General features: G+C 40.2%; 2 protein-coding genes across 7 annotated transcripts in view; one reads left to right on the top strand and one right to left on the bottom strand.

The window, feature by feature from the left end:
• Window positions 1-469: 469 nt before the first annotated feature.
• cfap65 (cilia and flagella associated protein 65) lies at window positions 470-12,881 on the top strand. Of its 5 annotated transcripts, none has more exons than XM_044015660.1 (33): window positions 470-593; window positions 1,455-1,549; window positions 2,029-2,216; window positions 2,366-2,468; window positions 2,586-2,752; window positions 2,869-3,074; window positions 3,546-3,682; window positions 3,771-3,996; window positions 4,132-4,400; window positions 4,497-4,586; window positions 4,765-4,967; window positions 5,065-5,224; window positions 5,344-5,463; window positions 6,027-6,278; window positions 6,369-6,508; window positions 6,618-6,702; window positions 6,792-6,938; window positions 7,073-7,238; window positions 7,704-7,832; window positions 7,943-8,156; window positions 8,253-8,378; window positions 8,775-8,868; window positions 8,985-9,070; window positions 9,273-9,339; window positions 9,454-9,564; window positions 9,720-9,911; window positions 10,167-10,355; window positions 10,840-10,983; window positions 11,102-11,218; window positions 11,340-11,551; window positions 11,668-11,763; window positions 11,875-12,102; window positions 12,203-12,881. In XM_044015660.1, exons 2-33 carry the CDS (start codon window positions 1,457-1,459, stop codon window positions 12,255-12,257), a joined length of 4,812 nt encoding a protein of 1,603 aa, XP_043871595.1. In that variant the 5' UTR covers window positions 470-593; window positions 1,455-1,456; the 3' UTR covers window positions 12,258-12,881. The 5 variants fall into 5 exon arrangements, with proteins under 5 accessions (XP_043871595.1, XP_043871594.1, XP_043871593.1 ...); XM_044015659.1 differs by having other exon boundaries at window positions 470-664; XM_044015658.1 differs by having other exon boundaries at window positions 470-687.
• Window positions 12,882-18,393, bottom strand: part of LOC122760556 (FAST kinase domain-containing protein 3, mitochondrial-like) — a 16,222-nt gene continuing 10,710 nt past the window's right edge. The window contains exons 1-10 of one of the 2 annotated variants that reach the window (XM_044015661.1): window positions 17,842-18,136; window positions 16,050-16,964; window positions 15,502-15,652; window positions 15,178-15,365; window positions 14,907-15,075; window positions 14,554-14,639; window positions 14,214-14,385; window positions 14,007-14,076; window positions 13,795-13,909; window positions 12,882-13,348 (exon numbers count right to left, since the gene is read on the bottom strand). In XM_044015661.1, coding sequence (XP_043871596.1) covers window positions 13,250-13,348; window positions 13,795-13,909; window positions 14,007-14,076; window positions 14,214-14,385; window positions 14,554-14,639; window positions 14,907-15,075; window positions 15,178-15,365; window positions 15,502-15,652; window positions 16,050-16,964; window positions 17,842-17,943 — 2,067 coding nt within the window. In that variant the 5' untranslated portion in view covers window positions 17,944-18,136 and the 3' untranslated portion in view covers window positions 12,882-13,249. Of the gene's footprint in view, window positions 13,349-13,794; window positions 13,910-14,006; window positions 14,077-14,213; window positions 14,386-14,553; window positions 14,640-14,906; window positions 15,076-15,177; window positions 15,366-15,501; window positions 15,653-16,049; window positions 16,965-17,841; window positions 18,137-18,393 lie in introns of those variants that run through there. The other variant, XM_044015662.1, reaches the window with a different exon arrangement.

The raw sequence follows: 18,393 nt of genomic DNA, 5'->3' as shown, positions 1-18,393 counted from the left end.
TTAATATATTTCACCTGTGCAACACTAGAGTTTTTTTGTGTGGAGGTGGTTGTTTGAAAAATAAATCATGATTGTTTTGAGTTCAGACTGAAAACGATTTATATTGTGTGCCATTTGTACTAGTTACAGGGATGATTCTATTTTAAATTTTTTGGAATAGTAGATAGCTATAATGATAAACCACATTATTATGCGCATGATTGACACAAGTGACGTCATTGCAGATAATCTGAAACTACTTTTCACTAGTAATAATGACGTCACAGATATTTACAACTACTATTCATACTAGTCACAATGAAATTACAACTAGTAACTAGTATATATATATATATATATATATATATATATACAAATATGTTGGTAATTCAGATAGATAGTTGTAGAGAGGCTTACCATAGCGCTAACGCTTCACGGTTGAGAAATGTCCCTCAACGGCCGCAGTATTTACTGCAGCGTCATGGGCGGAAGTAAATGAGCGAGCAGCGTATACAAACAACTGACTGTTGCTATAGTAACGCCGTGAACGACAGAAAGTCACACGTTCCTTTGAGACGAAATTACTTTAATCTAGGTTTACGTCACGACCGACGGTATGTCGGCGTCGCGTTGCTGTTGTTTCCAATATTCGCACAAGTAATGTGGAATTAAAAGCGCAAAGTTAGTAAGTGTTTAGCTCGAAAGACGGTAAGAATATCTTACAGCACAGCCGTAGCGTTTAATATACACTTATATAAAAACTCTCGTAACTGCGTGTTCGTTTAGTTAGAGCGAGTGTTGTGGTCACGTTCACAGCAGCCATTTTGAATTGTGTTAGCAAGGCAGGCACAGGTGTTACTGATAACATTAATGACGGCTCTGTACAGTTCATGTCAGGTAAGTACAGTGTGACATTGAGTCAGCATGAAACTTGACACTGGGGAAGCGAAAAGTAACTCATAAGGCCTTTTCAAAACACTTTTAAAAGCACATATATATGTTCTTAAAACTGCATTTATTTTATGTCTGCAATGTGATATTTTATTTGTCTACCTGTCTAGTCTGGAGGTAGAGGTTCTCAATTTCAGTTTTTCCTGAGCAGCAATGATAAGATAACATTGAAATAATAATAATAAAAACACTGTAATTCAATTTAAAAATAAATAAATACATAAATAACAATCTCTAAAAGCAAACATTCATTTATCACCTAATGCTTAGCAAGTCTCAGCAAGGGTATACCATAAAAGTAATCATTGGAATTGGAAAAATGTATTCTAAAATGGATTAGGAGACTGAAGGGATTTTTAGATAGGTGAAATGCATTTTCTCCTTTCACCTGTGGTGTTTCTACTGTTACCTTTCAAATATCTGCTGTGAAAAAGGCCCATAGGTGTGTTAACTGAAAAAAAGTATACACTCTGCTTCATATTTTATAATTACTAGCTGTGTCAATGCCTTGTCTCTTTTCCCAGCCATGTTAGCCGGACAAAGAGGTACAAATCGACATCTGAATCCTTTGGGCTCTAATGCACCACTGCAGCCCCCCAGTGCTGGAAAGGATAGCAAAGTAAGTACCAATAATAATGGTAATATAATAACAATAATAAGTGATGTAGTATTTGAGCTGCCTATACCTGCTTTTCTGTTCATCACAGCGGTCTTATAACGTATCATAAATCTGTCTTTATCTTTTCTTTCCGTCGATTCATGTCTTCCTATGAGAATAAATAAGTAGGTGGTTTACTACTAGGGACAAAATTGGGAAGAATGATCCATAACTGCCCAGAATCAAAATCACAGTTCATATCCTAAAAAGGGAAGACTATGGTGTCTCTCATTAGATAGTATCTACTAGATTTTACTGTGATCCAGATACCTTTTGGCTTCCTTTGTTCATTAATCATCAGTTAGTCTGACAAAAAGTCTGGCAAAAAGTCAGACTAACAGTTACAGTCTTTATTTTTAAATAGCTATTTTATTGTTACTTTATTTTATTAAATAGTAAAGGTTCAGTTAATGTGTAAATGATTTATGCTTTCCTTGCAGGATCCAGGAGCTCACCACAGCAGACAGGAAAGGAAACACCTGCAAAATGTGTCCAGCAAAAGAAGCTGCCAGTTTGGGTTGGAAACAAAGTCAGAGCTAGTTTGGAAGGACTGGGACCTGGGAAAGGAGTTCCCCAAGACCTTAGTGTTAAGGAACATTCAAAACAAGCTGCAGAGGCTATCCGTGAGGTATTCAAATTTCTAAAATTTCACACACTTATGCATACACATAATATTTATACAAACATGAGGTAAATGGTATTATTTGCTGCCAATAAACTCTGAAGGTCCAATTGGAAACCACAGACTAACCCGTCTCCCTTATTGACCTTTTACAGGCCCCCAGTGTCCAAGTTTTTCACCACAGTAACTACCCCGCATATTCTTCTCAGCCCAGGGACTACATGCTCCATTCCAATCATCTTTACACCACGAAAGAAGGTAACACATACAACACTTAAGACATCATAAACAAATGTGTTATTTCACTATTAGAGATAGATCTCAGCATTGGTTTGTGGGTCTGACTTACTGTCCAACTGTCTTGTCTCTTGACAGTGTGACTATGAGGACAGCATTGAGTTTCAGGGTAAAGATGGAAGCTTCCAAGTACGCCTCCATGCCACCGTTCCTTGCCCTGCACTGGAGGTGCCTGACTCGGTGCTGCTGCCACTCTGTGCTGTTCAACATTCCACACATACTACTTTCCTGCTCAAAAATGCAAGGTACATACAAGTTTTGATTTGAAAGAAATTAATTTTATGTTTTACTTGACACCACTCTTTCTTCAATCCCTTCAACCCACCTTCATTCTGCGTACACCTTTTTCCCCTCCCCACAGTAAACTCCAGACATACTTCCGATGGGTATGTGAAGTGCCTTTCCAGCTGAGCCCTGATCATGGCCTGTTGAAGCCCAACCAGGAGTGTCATATCACTGTGGAGTTCCGGCCGGAGGAGGCTCAGGTGTATCAGCAACAGGCTTATTGCAAGTTTGGAGAAGAGGACAAGACAGAAAGCTACTGCACTGTGCTACTGCAGGCACAAGGTATTTATTGCAAACATAGGTCCTGAAATGTGGTTATTGATTAAACTAACAAGTTTTGATGTGTGAATCATAAAGATTGATTGTAGGATTACTACTTTAACAAATACATTTAAATCACAATTTGTAATTGTGAATGAATGGGCTGTATCCACTAATATAATCTATGAATAAGACTGCAAATCTGCTTGTGAATTAAATCTAAAAGGTCAAAAGGTCAAACAATTTGACTTAAATGGTGTTGCTTTAATTTTCTATAAATAATTATGACTTGACACAAATCTCTGCATTTGCCCAACTATTCCTGGCTGTCTGTCTTACTATTTCAATTTGAGTGAAGACACATGTTGCCCATTTCTCTTAATTTCACCTTTTCACCTATGAATATTTGGCTTTTGATTCTACATTGAACCATCTGTGAAGCAGGAACCAATACTTGCTCACTTGCCTCTTATTTTGCTCCTTCTATCTTAGCCAAAAACCCATGTCTGCAGCTGAGAAATCCAGTGACCGGGAAGGAAAAAGAACACTGGGATCCAGTTCTGCTCTTTGGCTCTGTAGGTGTTGGCCAGAGTTTACAGAAACACTTTGATATCTCCAATCCCTCCCCTGTGAGTTGCTCTCAAAATGCACAAATACATGCGCACTATCTCGGTGACCTTCTCACTTTATTATTCTGCTCTCTTCTCTCTTCTGCAGGTAACTGCATCTTTCTCTTTGTCATTTCTGCCTGGCATGGTTTCTTTGTCTGGGTCAGTGTTCAGCTGTGATGTCATGAAGGGTGAGGTGGCGCCCGGTGGATCACGGCGAGTTGGAGTCACCTACTCCCCTGCTGTGGTGGATATGGTTTCTGTTGAGTACTTATCTCTTGAATGCAGAGGGACCCCTGAAGAAACCTTGCTTAAACTCACTGGAAGCTGTAGAGGTAAGGGACCCACAAAAACCCAACCAGAAAATACAGTCCATTCTTTTGTTTTCTGACATATACAAACAGGAATGGAATCAGAAAGTTGGAATGTACACTTATTTAATAAGACAATGTTTATTTTTTTGTAATTAGGTCCCAACGTGTCCTTGTCCTCCTCCGTGGTGGACTTTGGTTTTGTTAAGGAAGGAGGATCGGTCAAACAGACAGTCACGCTGCACAATTATTCTCCTGTTGAAACCCTCTACCAGTGGGACATTGATTGCAATGGGCACAGTGTATTCAGTATCCAGCCAGCAAGTGGCACTGTGCAGCCATGGAGCCACATCACATTGAATGCAATCTATAGGCCTACTCAGCCCATTGCTCACAACAGGAGAGTGCCATGTCTCATACTGCATGGGGTACGAGCCAATATTTAGTTATAGACACACTCACAACATAGAGAAACATTTATGAGTAATGCCTATACTTATCTATCTCACTAATCTTCCTTTTAGAAGCCTCTGTTCCTTGAACTGAATGGTGCTTGTCACCCTGAAGACTTGGATTTGCCAGACACTGTCAGGGCAATGCAGCAAGCCCATAAGGTACACTTGAAGCGGCAGGATGTTGCTGTGTGTCCTGGATGTGGTATAGTGCCGTAGAGAGACATTCAGTTTTGTCTATTTAAATATCTTTTGGTGATGGCTGTTGTTACTTAAGGGAACAGTAGAGGTTTACAAACGTCTCTGTGACCCACTCTTTCACTGTGTTATTTTCTTGCAGTCCAATGAAAGACTGGATAGTGAGATGCTGAAAACACCCATGGATCAATATTACCAAACTTTTTCTCCGTGCACGGACTCTCCCCATGTGTGTGTGTTGCCCCATGAGCTGCTGTTTAATCACAAAATTACAAAATCCTTGACGACTTCATCCACCTCCTCTCAATCTGTCGCCATCACCAACCACACCGCAGAGAAACTCAGGTACTGCTGCCTGTCAAAAACTATTTCTTTATTACAATATTAGTTTTACAAATGTTCTGCATCGATGTAATTTCTGTTGCATGTGTTTCTCTTCCAGCGTAGTGTGGACTATTGCCAAAGACTCTCCATTTTCTGTCTCTCCCTTATCATCTGACCTGGCTCCGATGAAGGCCACCTCGTTCAGGGTGACATATGACCCCAAGGAACTCAACACATTGCATGGAGCACAACTCGAGTGCTTTGCATACCATAAAATGGTATTGAAAGGTTATTCGATACTGCTGTAAAAAAGAATTCTGTTACTAGTTAACAAAAAAAGTGTCAAAAAGTGTGTTTTTGAGCTGAAATCCTCCTTTATCCTTTGTGGGTCCTGTAGGCTAATCTCACTGGGGAGCGACTGCTGTGTTCATGTGTGATTGTGAGAGTCATAGGCCACTCATTTCAGCCTGGTAAAATACACTTCAACCCATGCTGCATTCTGGAACCCCCGCAAGTGGTGAGACACAAGAACAAGAATGAACGCATGTTTCTTCTTATTTGGTGTTAATCCCTTGTTTTGCCATTCACTCAATCAGTAGCAAACTTGTAAATACAGGGTTTGTACAGGTGCTTGAAATCATGAAAAAAAAACTTTTTGAAGGATTGAAAAGTGTTTGAGTTTCAGAGACTTGGAGAAACTGAAAACTGGAATTGTAACTTGAATTATTTAACAACAAACAACAAATTGACTGAATAGTTCACTGCTTGCTCTGTAAGTCTACTCAGAGTGTGTAGACTTGTGTTTTCATTATAATGAAACTATTTTGGTGGTTTATAGCATAATGCAAACTCTTTTAATGTGATTTAGAAAAGTGGAAAAACATTTTTGAGTATGAATGTATTTAATAAATATGCAATTTACCACAGCTGAAAGGTGATGAAAAAGCCATGACAGTGAAAGTGCTTCAATTGGACACATGAATATAAACCCACTAAATAAAATGCTTAAAGCACTATAAATTATACTACGATAAACAAAGACAGACATACTCTGATGTCTACGACATGTCATTTTTATAGGTGTTCACAGGCACAGATGCCCTTTCCTATCAGATGGTGCTCCTAAAGAACAGTGGGCACCTGCCCCTCACTTTCTGTCTAGGCAGTAGCTCAAAGTCTACATTGGCAGAGTCGGTGTCCGTATTTCCAAACTGTGGTCTGATCCAACCAAGGAATCACCAAATCCTCACCCTCAGAAAAACTCCAACAGAAGGCTGTCCCAACGAGGGGTTTAGTGTACGGCTGCAGTTCAATGCGGCCAAATACACACAGGTACTGTACATGTATACTCCACAGACAAACAGAAAGGAAGGCAGTTCTCGTAGGTTTAACTTTCTCTGCACTGTTTTTTGACACCTTTAGGAAATGACAGTTGTGAATGTGGTGGAAAAGTTGAGCATGTCTCTGGAAGGAGATGGCAGTTTAAATTTCCCGCCAACAGCGGTGGGCTCGCTAACCAGACGCTCCCACTACATCAGAAATCTCAGCAGTCTACCAATAAGGTCGCTTGTCCCACTATAGTTTCTCTTTGCCTGTATTTAATGGCATGTTCACCTTCAACCTGGTCCCACAATCGTGAACCTCGCCTGCTTCTGAATCTCTTTACGATAGGTTCCAGTGGAGCATTCCAGAGCTTGACAAGGAGCTTATCACTGTTGCACCAGATGCTGGGGAACTGAATTCCAATGAGATCTCGGTGAGAGATGAAGAGAATCAATTATTGAGAAGATACTTGGACACTTTCCGGAAAACTTAACATCTGACTTTTTTGCATTTTTGTTACAGATCCAGACATGGTCCTTTAGTCCACTGACAGACAAAACATACACTATTGAAGCTATTCTCACCTTCTGGCTGGTCCAGACCGATGAACATAAAAAGTCACACCTCACCCTTAAAGTGGTGGGAATGGGCTCTAAAGGCTTTATAAAGGTACGGCCGCCAACGTGTTTGTGCGATTTTACTACAATTCCATATCAGTTTGAAAAAAAACAACTATAAACCTTAACAGGTGTGCTTGAAGTGAACAGAACCAAACAGTTTGTGAATGTTTGTTTCCTCATCAGGCAGAAAAAGCAGTCCTGGATGCAGAGGAGATCCTCGTGGGAAGTTACCAGTCAGTTGAAATTCCTCTGGTCAACAACAGCCCCTGTGCTGTGTCCTTTTGTCTCTCTGTGCAGCAGACACTTCTAGATGAGGGTCTTGTTTATGATCCTGAGACTGAACCACGTGGTATGCTCCATTATGCTGTTAATTAAAGTTATTTAGTGTATGTGCATGATGTTTATTTGCTCTCTGACAGCAAATCTTAAATGTAGTGTGTAACTTTCAAGCAATGAGTCCACACAATAGTCTCTCAGTATTTATTAGTATAGCAGAGTTTAGGTCTCATGGCAACATTCCACAGTTGCACACAGGAAGTGATTTGTTTTATGTAGACGTGAGACTGCTGCAAACAGGTCGGAGTTTGACGGAAAACAAATAACACAGCAGTTCAGCAGTTTCATGGGCTGAACACTTCTTGCCCCCACCTGCCCCTGCACTGTCGTTGTTGTATACACTCAACTGACTGACTGAGCCTGTTTTCAGATGAAGGATGCAACATACAAATATTATTCACACTGTTTCTGTCTAGCACAGGTTTAGTACAACCAATGCTGCACATAATACACAGAATGTTGTCTTTATTCCTTTTAGCGCTACAACTGGACTTTGAGAGGGGAACTATCGCCCCTCACTCCATGATGCTGCTCCCATCCACTGTCAGACCATACAGACGAGCCCAGTACCTGTGTAAAATCAGTTACCAGATACTGAATGCCAGTGGTAAAAAGAAAACACACTCTCTTCAAACCTGAATATATTCTGCATTAATTTACTAGTATTTTTCATTTCTACTAATTTCTATTCCCTATCTACTTCTACTCTCTTTCCAGGGCTTGTGTCGTCCCTTCCACATGCAGTATGTGAAGTGAGAGCTAAGGGTGTGGTCCCCATTCTACAGGTGACGGATGTTTGTGGTTTTGGCAGCATTAAAAGACTCGGTAAGAGGCCTCTCTGGAAGATCTTGTCTTTGGATAGCCTCAACCACCACCTGCTGTCCACCCCCTCTGCTTCAGAAGTCACTCATGGAACCCCAACCAGATACTGGTCAGGAGCAAAAGATATATATATATACTATTATAAATACACATTTATTGTGTTTATTTTATACATAAAGAATAATATCTTCTTTTCTTCCCCTAGTCTGCGCACTTGTCCTTCTACCACTAAGACTATATTGGACTTCAACTTTAATGCTGCTCCCATGGATTCAGCCCCGTCAACGTTTGTGCTGATGTTTGACAACCCTGATTCCTTCCCTGTTGATTGGTGAGCAAACAACAGTGAAGTATTGAGCCAGTGCTTCTGTAAATTAGGGCCCACTTGTGGGCCTCTGAGGTACTGCAGGTGGGCCTCAAATGTACCTCTGAGGTATTGCAGGTGGGCGTCTGAGGGGCCATCAAAATTGATATAAAAATTTACCTAATTCTTTGACACATCCTGTTCTGTGGAGACAAATGTAAATCCAATCTAATGTGTAATATTTCATTTAAACTAAATGACATGTATATTTAATGTTTATTTGCAAACACAATTTTGGCTTCTTATGGCCATTTTTGATGAAGATTATGTATGATTATATGTTCATGTATATGTACATCTATATTAAAAAAAGAGATGTACTATTTATCTTTGGTTGATTTAACTAATGCTCTTCAATATTAGGGCTTTCCTGTTTCCAGAAGACCAACAGACTGCACAGTGGGATCACTGGTCACAGATAGGAGCATTCAGTAGCACTGAGCTGTCCAAGTTGAAGGTCAGGCATGCCTAAATACAGCACAAGGACATTTAGTAATATTTAGTGTCACATTAAGATTAATATTCTCTGCGATTCTGAATTCCTAACCTTATATATCTTGGTTTCATTGACAGGATCAAGGAAAGCGTCTGTTTAACGTGTCTCCTCGTTCTGGAACCTTGCTGCCGGGCCAGAAGAAGGCAGTGCGCTTCAGCTACAGGTCAGAGATTTCAGAAGAGGATGTACTGTAGTTTCTGTCATCATCATATAAGGTGTTAGTGTTAGTAGAATTTGCTACTATTGGTAATAGCAGTTTAGCTGTATTGCTTTTATTAAATTAGTGAAACATTTGACAGAGTTCAGCTTATCCATTAATCACATAACACTTTCTGTGTGGTACCAAAACTTTTTTTTTTTCACAGCCATGAAATTACTGGAAAAAATCAGCTTCCTGTTGTGTTCACACAATCCTATGGCAGAGAGATATTGGTAAGGCTAACCCTTCTAGCATTTTATCACTAGGAATTGAATTGAATGTGAACTCTTCGCAGCTGTTAGATCGTCTATTAACTTCATGTACATGTGATGTGTTTCTGTTCACAGCTCAACTTCCAGGGGTTGACCGTAGAGACGAGCAGATCATATCTCCACTATGCCTCCAACAATTATGTCTTTGCTCCTGTGTTCATTGGGGACTGCAGTCCTCCGAAGCAGGTGTGTAAAAAAATCTGTGTCTGCATGAGTTCTTATCCAAATAATATAATTTATTTATTGGTCCGTCCATTCATTTAAAACTTAATGTTGCAATGTTAATTCTGTAAAAGTATTGAGTATTTTTCTGGGTTTCTATGTCTTTGTTTGTGCTGCAGGGGTTCAAATTACATAATGCAGGTGCATTGCCAGCTCACTATGAAGTGGACTCAGCTGTGCTGTTACAGCTTCAGATGGACAACTTTAACCATGCAGTGCTGTACTGTGTTAATCCAGAGGGAGGGGTCCCTCCAGGAGAGCCAGTCATGCTGGAATGGATCTTTTCTCCACTGGAGGCTAAACTGTACCAGGTATGCACCAGCTTTCTGCTCTCCTTTAATTGTTATTCTTTGAAAACTGGTTGGTCTAACTTTACTGGTGGCGTCATGTTTTGTTTCTGTATCAGTGTGGAGATTAAGCTGATTTAGAAATCAAGTTGTTGAATTTGTAGATTTTGTCATCTACCTTTTCACATACCATAGCATGTATAGCTATTCAGCCCTCTCTCTTCTTGAATGTCTAGAGACTTGTGATTTTGTGGGTTTCTGAATTTGTGTATTTTCTAGATGGATATTCCTATCCACATCGACAATGGGGATACAACGGTGGTGAGGTTTGAGGGGTGTGGGCTTGCTGCACCCTCACTGGACAACTCCAGTGCATGTGACTGCAGTGATGATAATTCAGCCGACCCCTGCCAGGGGGTGCCTGTCCCAGGACAAGTGAGAGCGACTATGAACATTGCCAAGACTTCAGTGAGTAACTTTAAAATACAATCTGTTAACATTTAAACCATTGTCAAATGACATCTTTTTTTTTTCTTCCTGTGGAGGGCAGCATTGCACCTTTTGGTGTACAGCCTGCTGGAAATGATGAATATAAGAGTTCACACAATGATGATTAAATCCTTTAGCTCCACATATCTTTCTTTGTGTTTCTCAGTACATTGGTGTATAGTTCCTTTGTCAGCTGTTGACATTTCTGCACTGCAGATTAGTAATTCATGTTGGCGGCAACAGCAGCGTTGTGTTAGTAAAGTGAGACGGCTGCAAAAAGGCAGACTAGTAACATCAACATGAAAAAAAAGCACCAAAAGTTACGTACTGCAGCAATTTAAGAAATTTAATGAATTGAAGTCAATTTATGTTACACTTTTAATAGCACAAGTCTGATCTTTGTCAGTAAAATATAATTGAGGCTACTTATATCTCATGTTAATTTATATGTGTTTGCATGCAGACAGTATTTCTGTCGGAGGAAAGTGCGTCTCTCGGCTACATCCCCATCTACAAACAATCTTCAAGAATCCTCTTTCTCAACAATGTGTCTGGCACAGACACCGTGCAGTACACATGGGACATGTCCCAGCAGAGCGACCAGCAGGTACATTTAAGGCATACTGGACATGAAGCCTGTGTGTAATCGTTCATGTGTAGCTTTTATTTAGACCATTTTATATTGACTAAATGTTAGCTTAGCATGCTGGTCTGTATGTTGTCAGGTGGTGCATTTCCATCCAGAGCAAGGTAGACTGAGTCCAGGGGAGATTGCTCTTTGTGTCCTGACTGTCACCGCCACTGACTACCCCACCATTTATCAGCTAGATCTCACCTGTCAGGTACCACAGCAGTATTTTAAGCTGCATCAAACAACTTAAGTGGTTCATTTTGAGCCTGTTGGACTTTCTGACACACAATATCAAATGTTTCTTACCTCTCTATCCCCCCCCCCGACTTCAGATTACTCAGGAGGCTGCACTGAATCAGTATCATAAAGCTCTGCACCGCTGGGAGGAAGAAAAAAAGAGACGGGAAGTGGAGTTTGTTATTACAGACAAGAAGGAAACTCGGACCCAACGGGAAAAAATGACAAAGCTACAGGAGCAACCCGAACCACCACACCCTACTCAGTTGCTTCTGGAGGTTACAGCACACTCCTACAGGCCTCAGCAGTATGTCACACACTTTCTTGGCCAGTTGTGTATATATAATGTAGTAGGATCAATTCATTCAGAGATTTGTTTAGAACCTCCATCATATATGCAAACGTGATAATTTTTTGTCTAAGTGTGTTCCTCAGTCAACTCCAGTCGGTCAAGCACCCCGAAGTCTGTCATGCTGCTGGCAAAGACATCGTCGTGCACATACTTAGCACTCTGCTATGGTAAAACACACACACACACACACACACACACACACACTGATAACAGCAGTAAAAACGTGACACATTCACAAAGTGATTTGATATTGTTTTATATATATATTTATTTTCCAGGAACATACTTGATGACTTGGACTTCTCCAAGCTTGAACGTCCCGTGAGGAGTGCAGTGCGTCCAAAAAAATTACTCCTAAAACGGCAGCACACTGAACTTGTGCCTGCTGAATTAAGTAAAATGGTCTTGTCGAGCACCATCCAGAACCTGATGATGGAAGCTGTCAGAGGAGAGCTGGAGCTTACAGGGTATCCACGCTCTATTATCCTGCCACCTGTTTCTCCAAGGTGAAGACAGACACTGTACACACACACACACACACACACATTCTGGTTAGTTCTCTTGCCTGAATATGAAGTTAACCTTACTGTGTTTCATTTTCACTAGGTGGATATCCAGAGCCAGGGCTGAGCAGAATAGCAAAAAAAGATTGAGGACTTAATTCCCCCCCCCCAACAACTTATGTAACTTTGTCATTTTCAAACTGAAATCACACTTTGCAACAATTGGCAAATGTTAAAGGTCACATTTTAATTGTTCTGTTTTTAATTGTTTCAATACCAGTTAGGGGGAAACAATTAATATCTCTCATCTTGCTGTGCACTGGATAAGCAGGAACTAATTAAAAAGAATGTTAATGTTTGTTCACCCTATTGGCAACAAGAAAACTCTTTGGCAACACCAAGACAAAAAGCTCCCCCTTGCTTTTTAGTACAGTAATTAATATTTTGATATTGAGTGTTGAGTGTTGAACTCAAATTGTCACCACAACTTAAACTGGTCATCAAGTACTGGCTCATAATGTCAACTGTTGGGTTTGTTTTTGTATAATATTGAGGTCTGAACTGTATTGTGTAAAGTGCCTTTACAAATAAAGTTCATTTGACCTCATTTTAAATTATAAAGTGTTTTAAAAAAACATCACATAACATGTACGACTGGCATAAAGACAAAGGGAAAAGCAACAGTGTGTTACAATATTTACAGACTTTATTTGGTAAATGCATTTATCATATTCATGTCCATTAAAAAAATAATAATAATAAATATATTAAGTATGTATATATATATATATATATATACTTAAATATAATAAATAAAAAGTTCCTCTCCATGGTACAGGCAGTGGAAATATAGTAGAAATAAAGTGACTTTATTTTTTATTAAAAGTATACATTTTCAGTCCCTGCTCACATAAGCAGGCAACTTTGATATCAGATGCTGCACAATTTTAAAATATCCTTATTTGTTGAGCAACAAAGTAAAAAAACCTACAATAATTATTTTACCTTAATGCTCAAAAATGACAAATGATGAATTATTTCATATTTTTCTGTCAAATTCAATGATGGGAGTAGATTTGTACATTAACATGCAGATCAGCCACTGCACATAAATGAAGAACCTCTGGTTGAATTTGTGATGTGACCAAACTCAGTGGTTGAACTTGAAGATGGTGGGAAACATTTTGTCATGAAGATATTGGACTTTTTCCTTCCGGGTCCTCAGCTTCTCAAATTCAAAGTAAGGGATCTGAAGGGAGAACAGCAAGTAGTAAGTATTCCTCTTATCTGTACACATTCAGTAAAATGTTTGACCAGCTGTTGCTTGAATGTAATTGTACATTAATAAAATGTTAAGTTAAAAATGATAACACTTGGTTAACTAACTTTACAATCTACCAAGAATAAATTGAAGCTAGCAGCTGAGAAAAACTAATTTCTAGTCAAACCACTGACCGTTCTTACTTATTATTTACATATGTGAACATTCATTTATTAACTACAAACAAAATCTGCAATAAGAGCCAATTCATGAATACTACATTATTTTCTTTGTAAGAGAATTGATTATTTCTTGCCATAACAGGTCCCTTAATTTGATAGGGTCCATTCTAACATAGGTTTTATCTTATGCAACATTAGAACAGTCAAAGGAACCACTTTGGTCGTTCTGGTGTTGAACACTGAATGTCATACCTGCACCACCTCATAGCCCATCCTGCGGAGGTGTCTCCTTTTAGTGGCTTCCTTCCCCAGCAGGTGCCGTGTGTTACTGCAGAAGCGGGTTTTCCCGTCGAGACACAGCGCCACCCTACATATTGACGAGAGGACATCAGCATTTATTTATTTTTTACTGTGATAAAGAGAAAACTAGAAAACTAGTGTGACCATACCAACCAGTCTCTTACCTCTTGTACGTGTGCTCCCACTGAGAAAGAGGCAAAATGTATCCATCCTCATCCAGACAAATCTCCACATCTTGGAAAGAAGAATGAAACAGAATATGAAGACACCATATATGTGAGTAAAGATTTTGAATTCTGATTTGTTGATGTGACATTAAATGACTATATATAGATGAATTATACATTTGCATTGCATCTGTGTCACATTACCTATCGTGTATCCACTGGGGGTTAAGATTCTTGTACAGTAAAACTTTCCACCCAGGACTTGAGTGAGTGACACTTTGACCTGTTGGTATAACGGATTCTCCACGGGTGTCTCAAAGGCCTCGTCCACAGAGGAGAACTTCCTCACATGGATGAAGTAAGGCAATCTGGGACCCTGACGAAGGCGATAGAGAATATTATTATTAATCTATGTATCACTTATCTGCCCATGTGGGTTTTTTCTATGAACAAAAAGGAAAAGTCATTGCATATACTCAATTTACTAGAGACAGTGATCAGAGAAAACCGGTAGCTTTTCAAGAACGAGTTGTGCGACACTCACCCAGTAATGTTGACATTCTAACGAGATGGAAAGATGGAGCTGTGTCAGTTGTCTCAGTGTATTCTTGTCCAATGGCTGCCCCTGTGCTGTGGGACAAACAATGACTCCATTTTACTGTATTACAAAAACATTAACCAGTAACAATACAAATATATAATATAACTGAATTTACTGTGCTAAAAAAATACTGAGAATTAACTGAATCTACAACTAACTGCTATATAAAAGTAAGCAAGAAGCTGTAAACAAGACACAGCTGACAAACTTAACAAGACATGTGTCCTCTCTTATCAAATATGACAACATCTGTCTCTCTCCCTCTCCTTTCTCCCAACATGTTTCCCTACACGTACCTTGCAGCCGCTGTAGGAAGTATGGACTGAAGACTTTGGACATGTAGTTGAGTGGAAAGCGCTCCAGGTGGATGCAAGCGTGCAGCACGTCTATCAGGGAGCGAGGCTGGAAGTGGGACAACCTTGTAGATAAAATGCTCTCCAGCTTCTTAAACATCTGACTGGAGCACTGAGGAGTAAAGGTGAGAAACATCATCATTAAAAAAGTTACTTACAAAAATGTGAATTTTTATCTAGAATGACACACATCATCTTCATCAGATTGAAGTACCTTTGGCAGGTAGTTGAGTCTCCCCATGGCAACAATCTGTTTGGTTATCTGAGGGGCGGTGTGCCTGTCAGCATTGCACACAAAGTTCTCAGCCACAGCCTCAAAAATTGGCTCAGAGCGGCACCTGGTCTGCAGACAGTACTCCATGACAGAGCTGATCAGCTCTGGCTCACATTTCCCCAGCCTCTCTGACACACACACACACACACACACAGCATAAGATGTTCTGATTAGCTTTTCCCATTCATAAATTGTCTTTTGCAGCAACGAAATAGCACGTTTGTGAAACTGGCAGGAAGAATTAAACTTAATCACACATCACACCTGGTAGCACTTTCTCCATTGCAGTCCGGAGTTTTTCATGATGATGCCCCAAACACATCAGGGCCGAGAGCACCTGAATTATTTCACTGTCACTGAAGGCACTGAAAATCTGTGATGCTCTGTGACTCAGCCTCAGCACCAGGGCGACAGTCTGTGAAACACAATATTAGTATTAGTGCTTCATCCTTTTATAACACCTCACATAGGGGAATACATTTCAATACAGTATGTGTGTGTGTGTGTTCTCCGAGAATAAATCATTGTAGTATTAGTGCTATACTATAAAAGAGACGTTAAGTGACTGAGCATCATTGTGATGAATGCACACCAAAACAAGACAATATATTATTATTTTTACACACTTGTATGTATTGTAATATGTGACAGGGCCTCATGATGCCAAATTATGCTCTGTTTTGTTATGGTGGTCAGAAGAGTGTGGACAAAGGTAGTTAACTCAATAGTTTTGACAAATTGGGCCACAGTTTTTTTGGGGGGAGGGAAGTCAAATGGTGAAATGTGTAAGTCAAAGAGAAAGTTTTAAGAACCTGTCCGTGCTGGAACTTCAGTAGGTGCTGCAGAAGATCACTGACTTGACTGGCACTCAGCTGGTGCACCAGCCCCTGTGTGACTTTGTGCAAAGAGGACAGCATGAGAGCCTGCTGCTGGCTGCCAGGGTCGTAACACCGAGCGAGCAAGGCGTGAACTCTGACAGCTTCTCTGGGAGAGACACAACTGTCTTCTAGGGCAGCACCGATGACGTTCAGGACCTCCATCAACACCGCAGACTGACGGCCTTCCAGGGCATGAGCCACTTCACCCAGGTGGCAGAGCTGAGTCACCCCAATGCCCCTGGTGGTGGTGAGGAGCTGCTGGCACTCTTTGATCAGTTTGACGACTACAGGACTGTGGCCTTCCAAGCCACACTCAACACATACTCTGAGTAAAGTGGCTAGTCCCTCTGCTCTCTCCTTGATGGGGGAGTCTGCCAGCCTGGCACACAGCTCTGGGATCACATTGTCTTCAAACAGAGACTGGATATTGACTAGTGCAGTTGCACTGCTCTGTGGTTTGGTGTGCAGTGTGTATGGAGGGAGACTGGGGGGAGCTGATCCTGATTCCGCTTTAGGCGTAATGCGTCTCACAATCTGTTGCACAGTCAGTTGGTCGTCTCCTTTCACTGGTAAAAGCACTGGAGTGAGGAGAGGGGCTGCTCTCACCTGCTGGACCATTGCTGTGTTTACATGTGCACTGTGGAAAGGACGCAAACCTGTTAAACATGGTGGCTGTGCAGCCACAGTTCTGCTGGCCACATGAGAGCACGTTCCTATTGAACTGCAGCGGATTAATGCAAGATTGAATGTGGAGAAGGCTGAGCTGTGCTGACACACTGCCCTGACAGACGAGGAGATGCAAACAGCAGACTTCATCGTCGACTGGAAGATGTGACAACCAAGTTCCACCTGGAGACAAGAAAGGTCACTCACTGTGAGTAATATGACACTATTTTATTTTGTACATCACACTTTCAGGGTATTTCTACATTATACATTCATGTATTGTTGTTTATTTGTGCACAACACAGTATTTATTTATTTATTTCGGTCATGACATTTAGATCACTCATCTCATCACATAACAGTGCAGTTCACACATAACCGAAAGGGAATGCGGGAGAAGCAAAGCTTAACTAGTCCCGCCCCCATTATCATCATACATTTCGTTTCCTCTCTTTTTTTCTTTTTTTTTTATGACATTTTGACAAAGAAAACATGTTTCAGCATCCGATAGCACTCAGAGAGCTCTAGACAGTCAACTCCGACTCCACGTGTGTTTATTCATGTGTCCATGATGTTCCGTCGCGCGTGACATTCTCGACTTGTTGCCTGGCATATTCAACTTCCCAAAAGTCACAAATAATCCAATCAATAGAGGGCGACCAGCTTAGCAGTTCCATCTTGGATCAGTTGATTCTCAGTAGTGATGTGCTTCACCGTGGCAACTAAAATACTACTCATGTGTTGACATTTGTCTCAGTGTCAGCTTTTGTTTGGGTACATTTTTTTTTTTGGTTAACTTTGCTTCCCCTGCCGTTTCCCACAGTGTCTAATAGCACCTTTGTGTGATTCATTTTCATCAAACTACATTTAAAATCATTTGATTTTACAACATGTGGCTTGTGATAGTGATAGGTTATGGACCTTTGCGTAAGAAAATCGACTGGCGTTAAATTCAAAGTCAAAACATCGAAATAAAACTTTTTTTTTTACTCTAATATTTACACATTTTATCATGAATGAAACTTAAACTAACATTTGTACGGACAGTAGCAGCTCTTACCTTCAGTGAGACAGCTGAATGACGAGTAAACACGAACACATAACAGAACCTCAAGCGTTTGATAACACGTTGTGTAAGGCTTGTGTTTATGTGTGCTGCCATCCAGTGGTTAAAGCGCAAACTGCACGCTGGTCTGGTCCCTGATCTCCCGTCTGCTTCTCGATCATGATGACGTCATTAGGCAGCAGCCCAATCGATGTCGATGTTTTTAATGAGCTGCTCTCCAAAATGTGAGACAATGTACATGTAAAATAGAATGTTGGAAAAATGTTAAATAATTATTTTTCGCGATTATCCTGATCAAAATATAAATTAATAAATTGTTGTTTTTTTTTGTTTGTTTTTTTAAATCTACCTAATTTTTGGTTTATATCCATTTGCTTTCAGGCACAGATATATTTGTATTTTTTTTAATTCAACCTTTATTTAACCAGGTAAAAAAAACTAATTGAGAACTCAAAATCTCAATGACACCAGAAAGTGTTAAATAATCTTGAAAATGCAGACTTCCTCTTGTGGCGCTTCAAAGTAAATCACTCGTACCCTTTTTTG

Source organism: Solea senegalensis, unplaced genomic scaffold (assembly GCF_019176455.1).
Source record: "Solea senegalensis isolate Sse05_10M unplaced genomic scaffold, IFAPA_SoseM_1 scf7180000013749, whole genome shotgun sequence".
NCBI classification, from domain to species: Eukaryota; Metazoa; Chordata; class Actinopteri; order Pleuronectiformes; family Soleidae; genus Solea; species Solea senegalensis.
The sequence above is the reverse complement of the archived record's forward strand: the minus strand, read 5'-3'. Positions and strand labels throughout refer to the sequence as shown.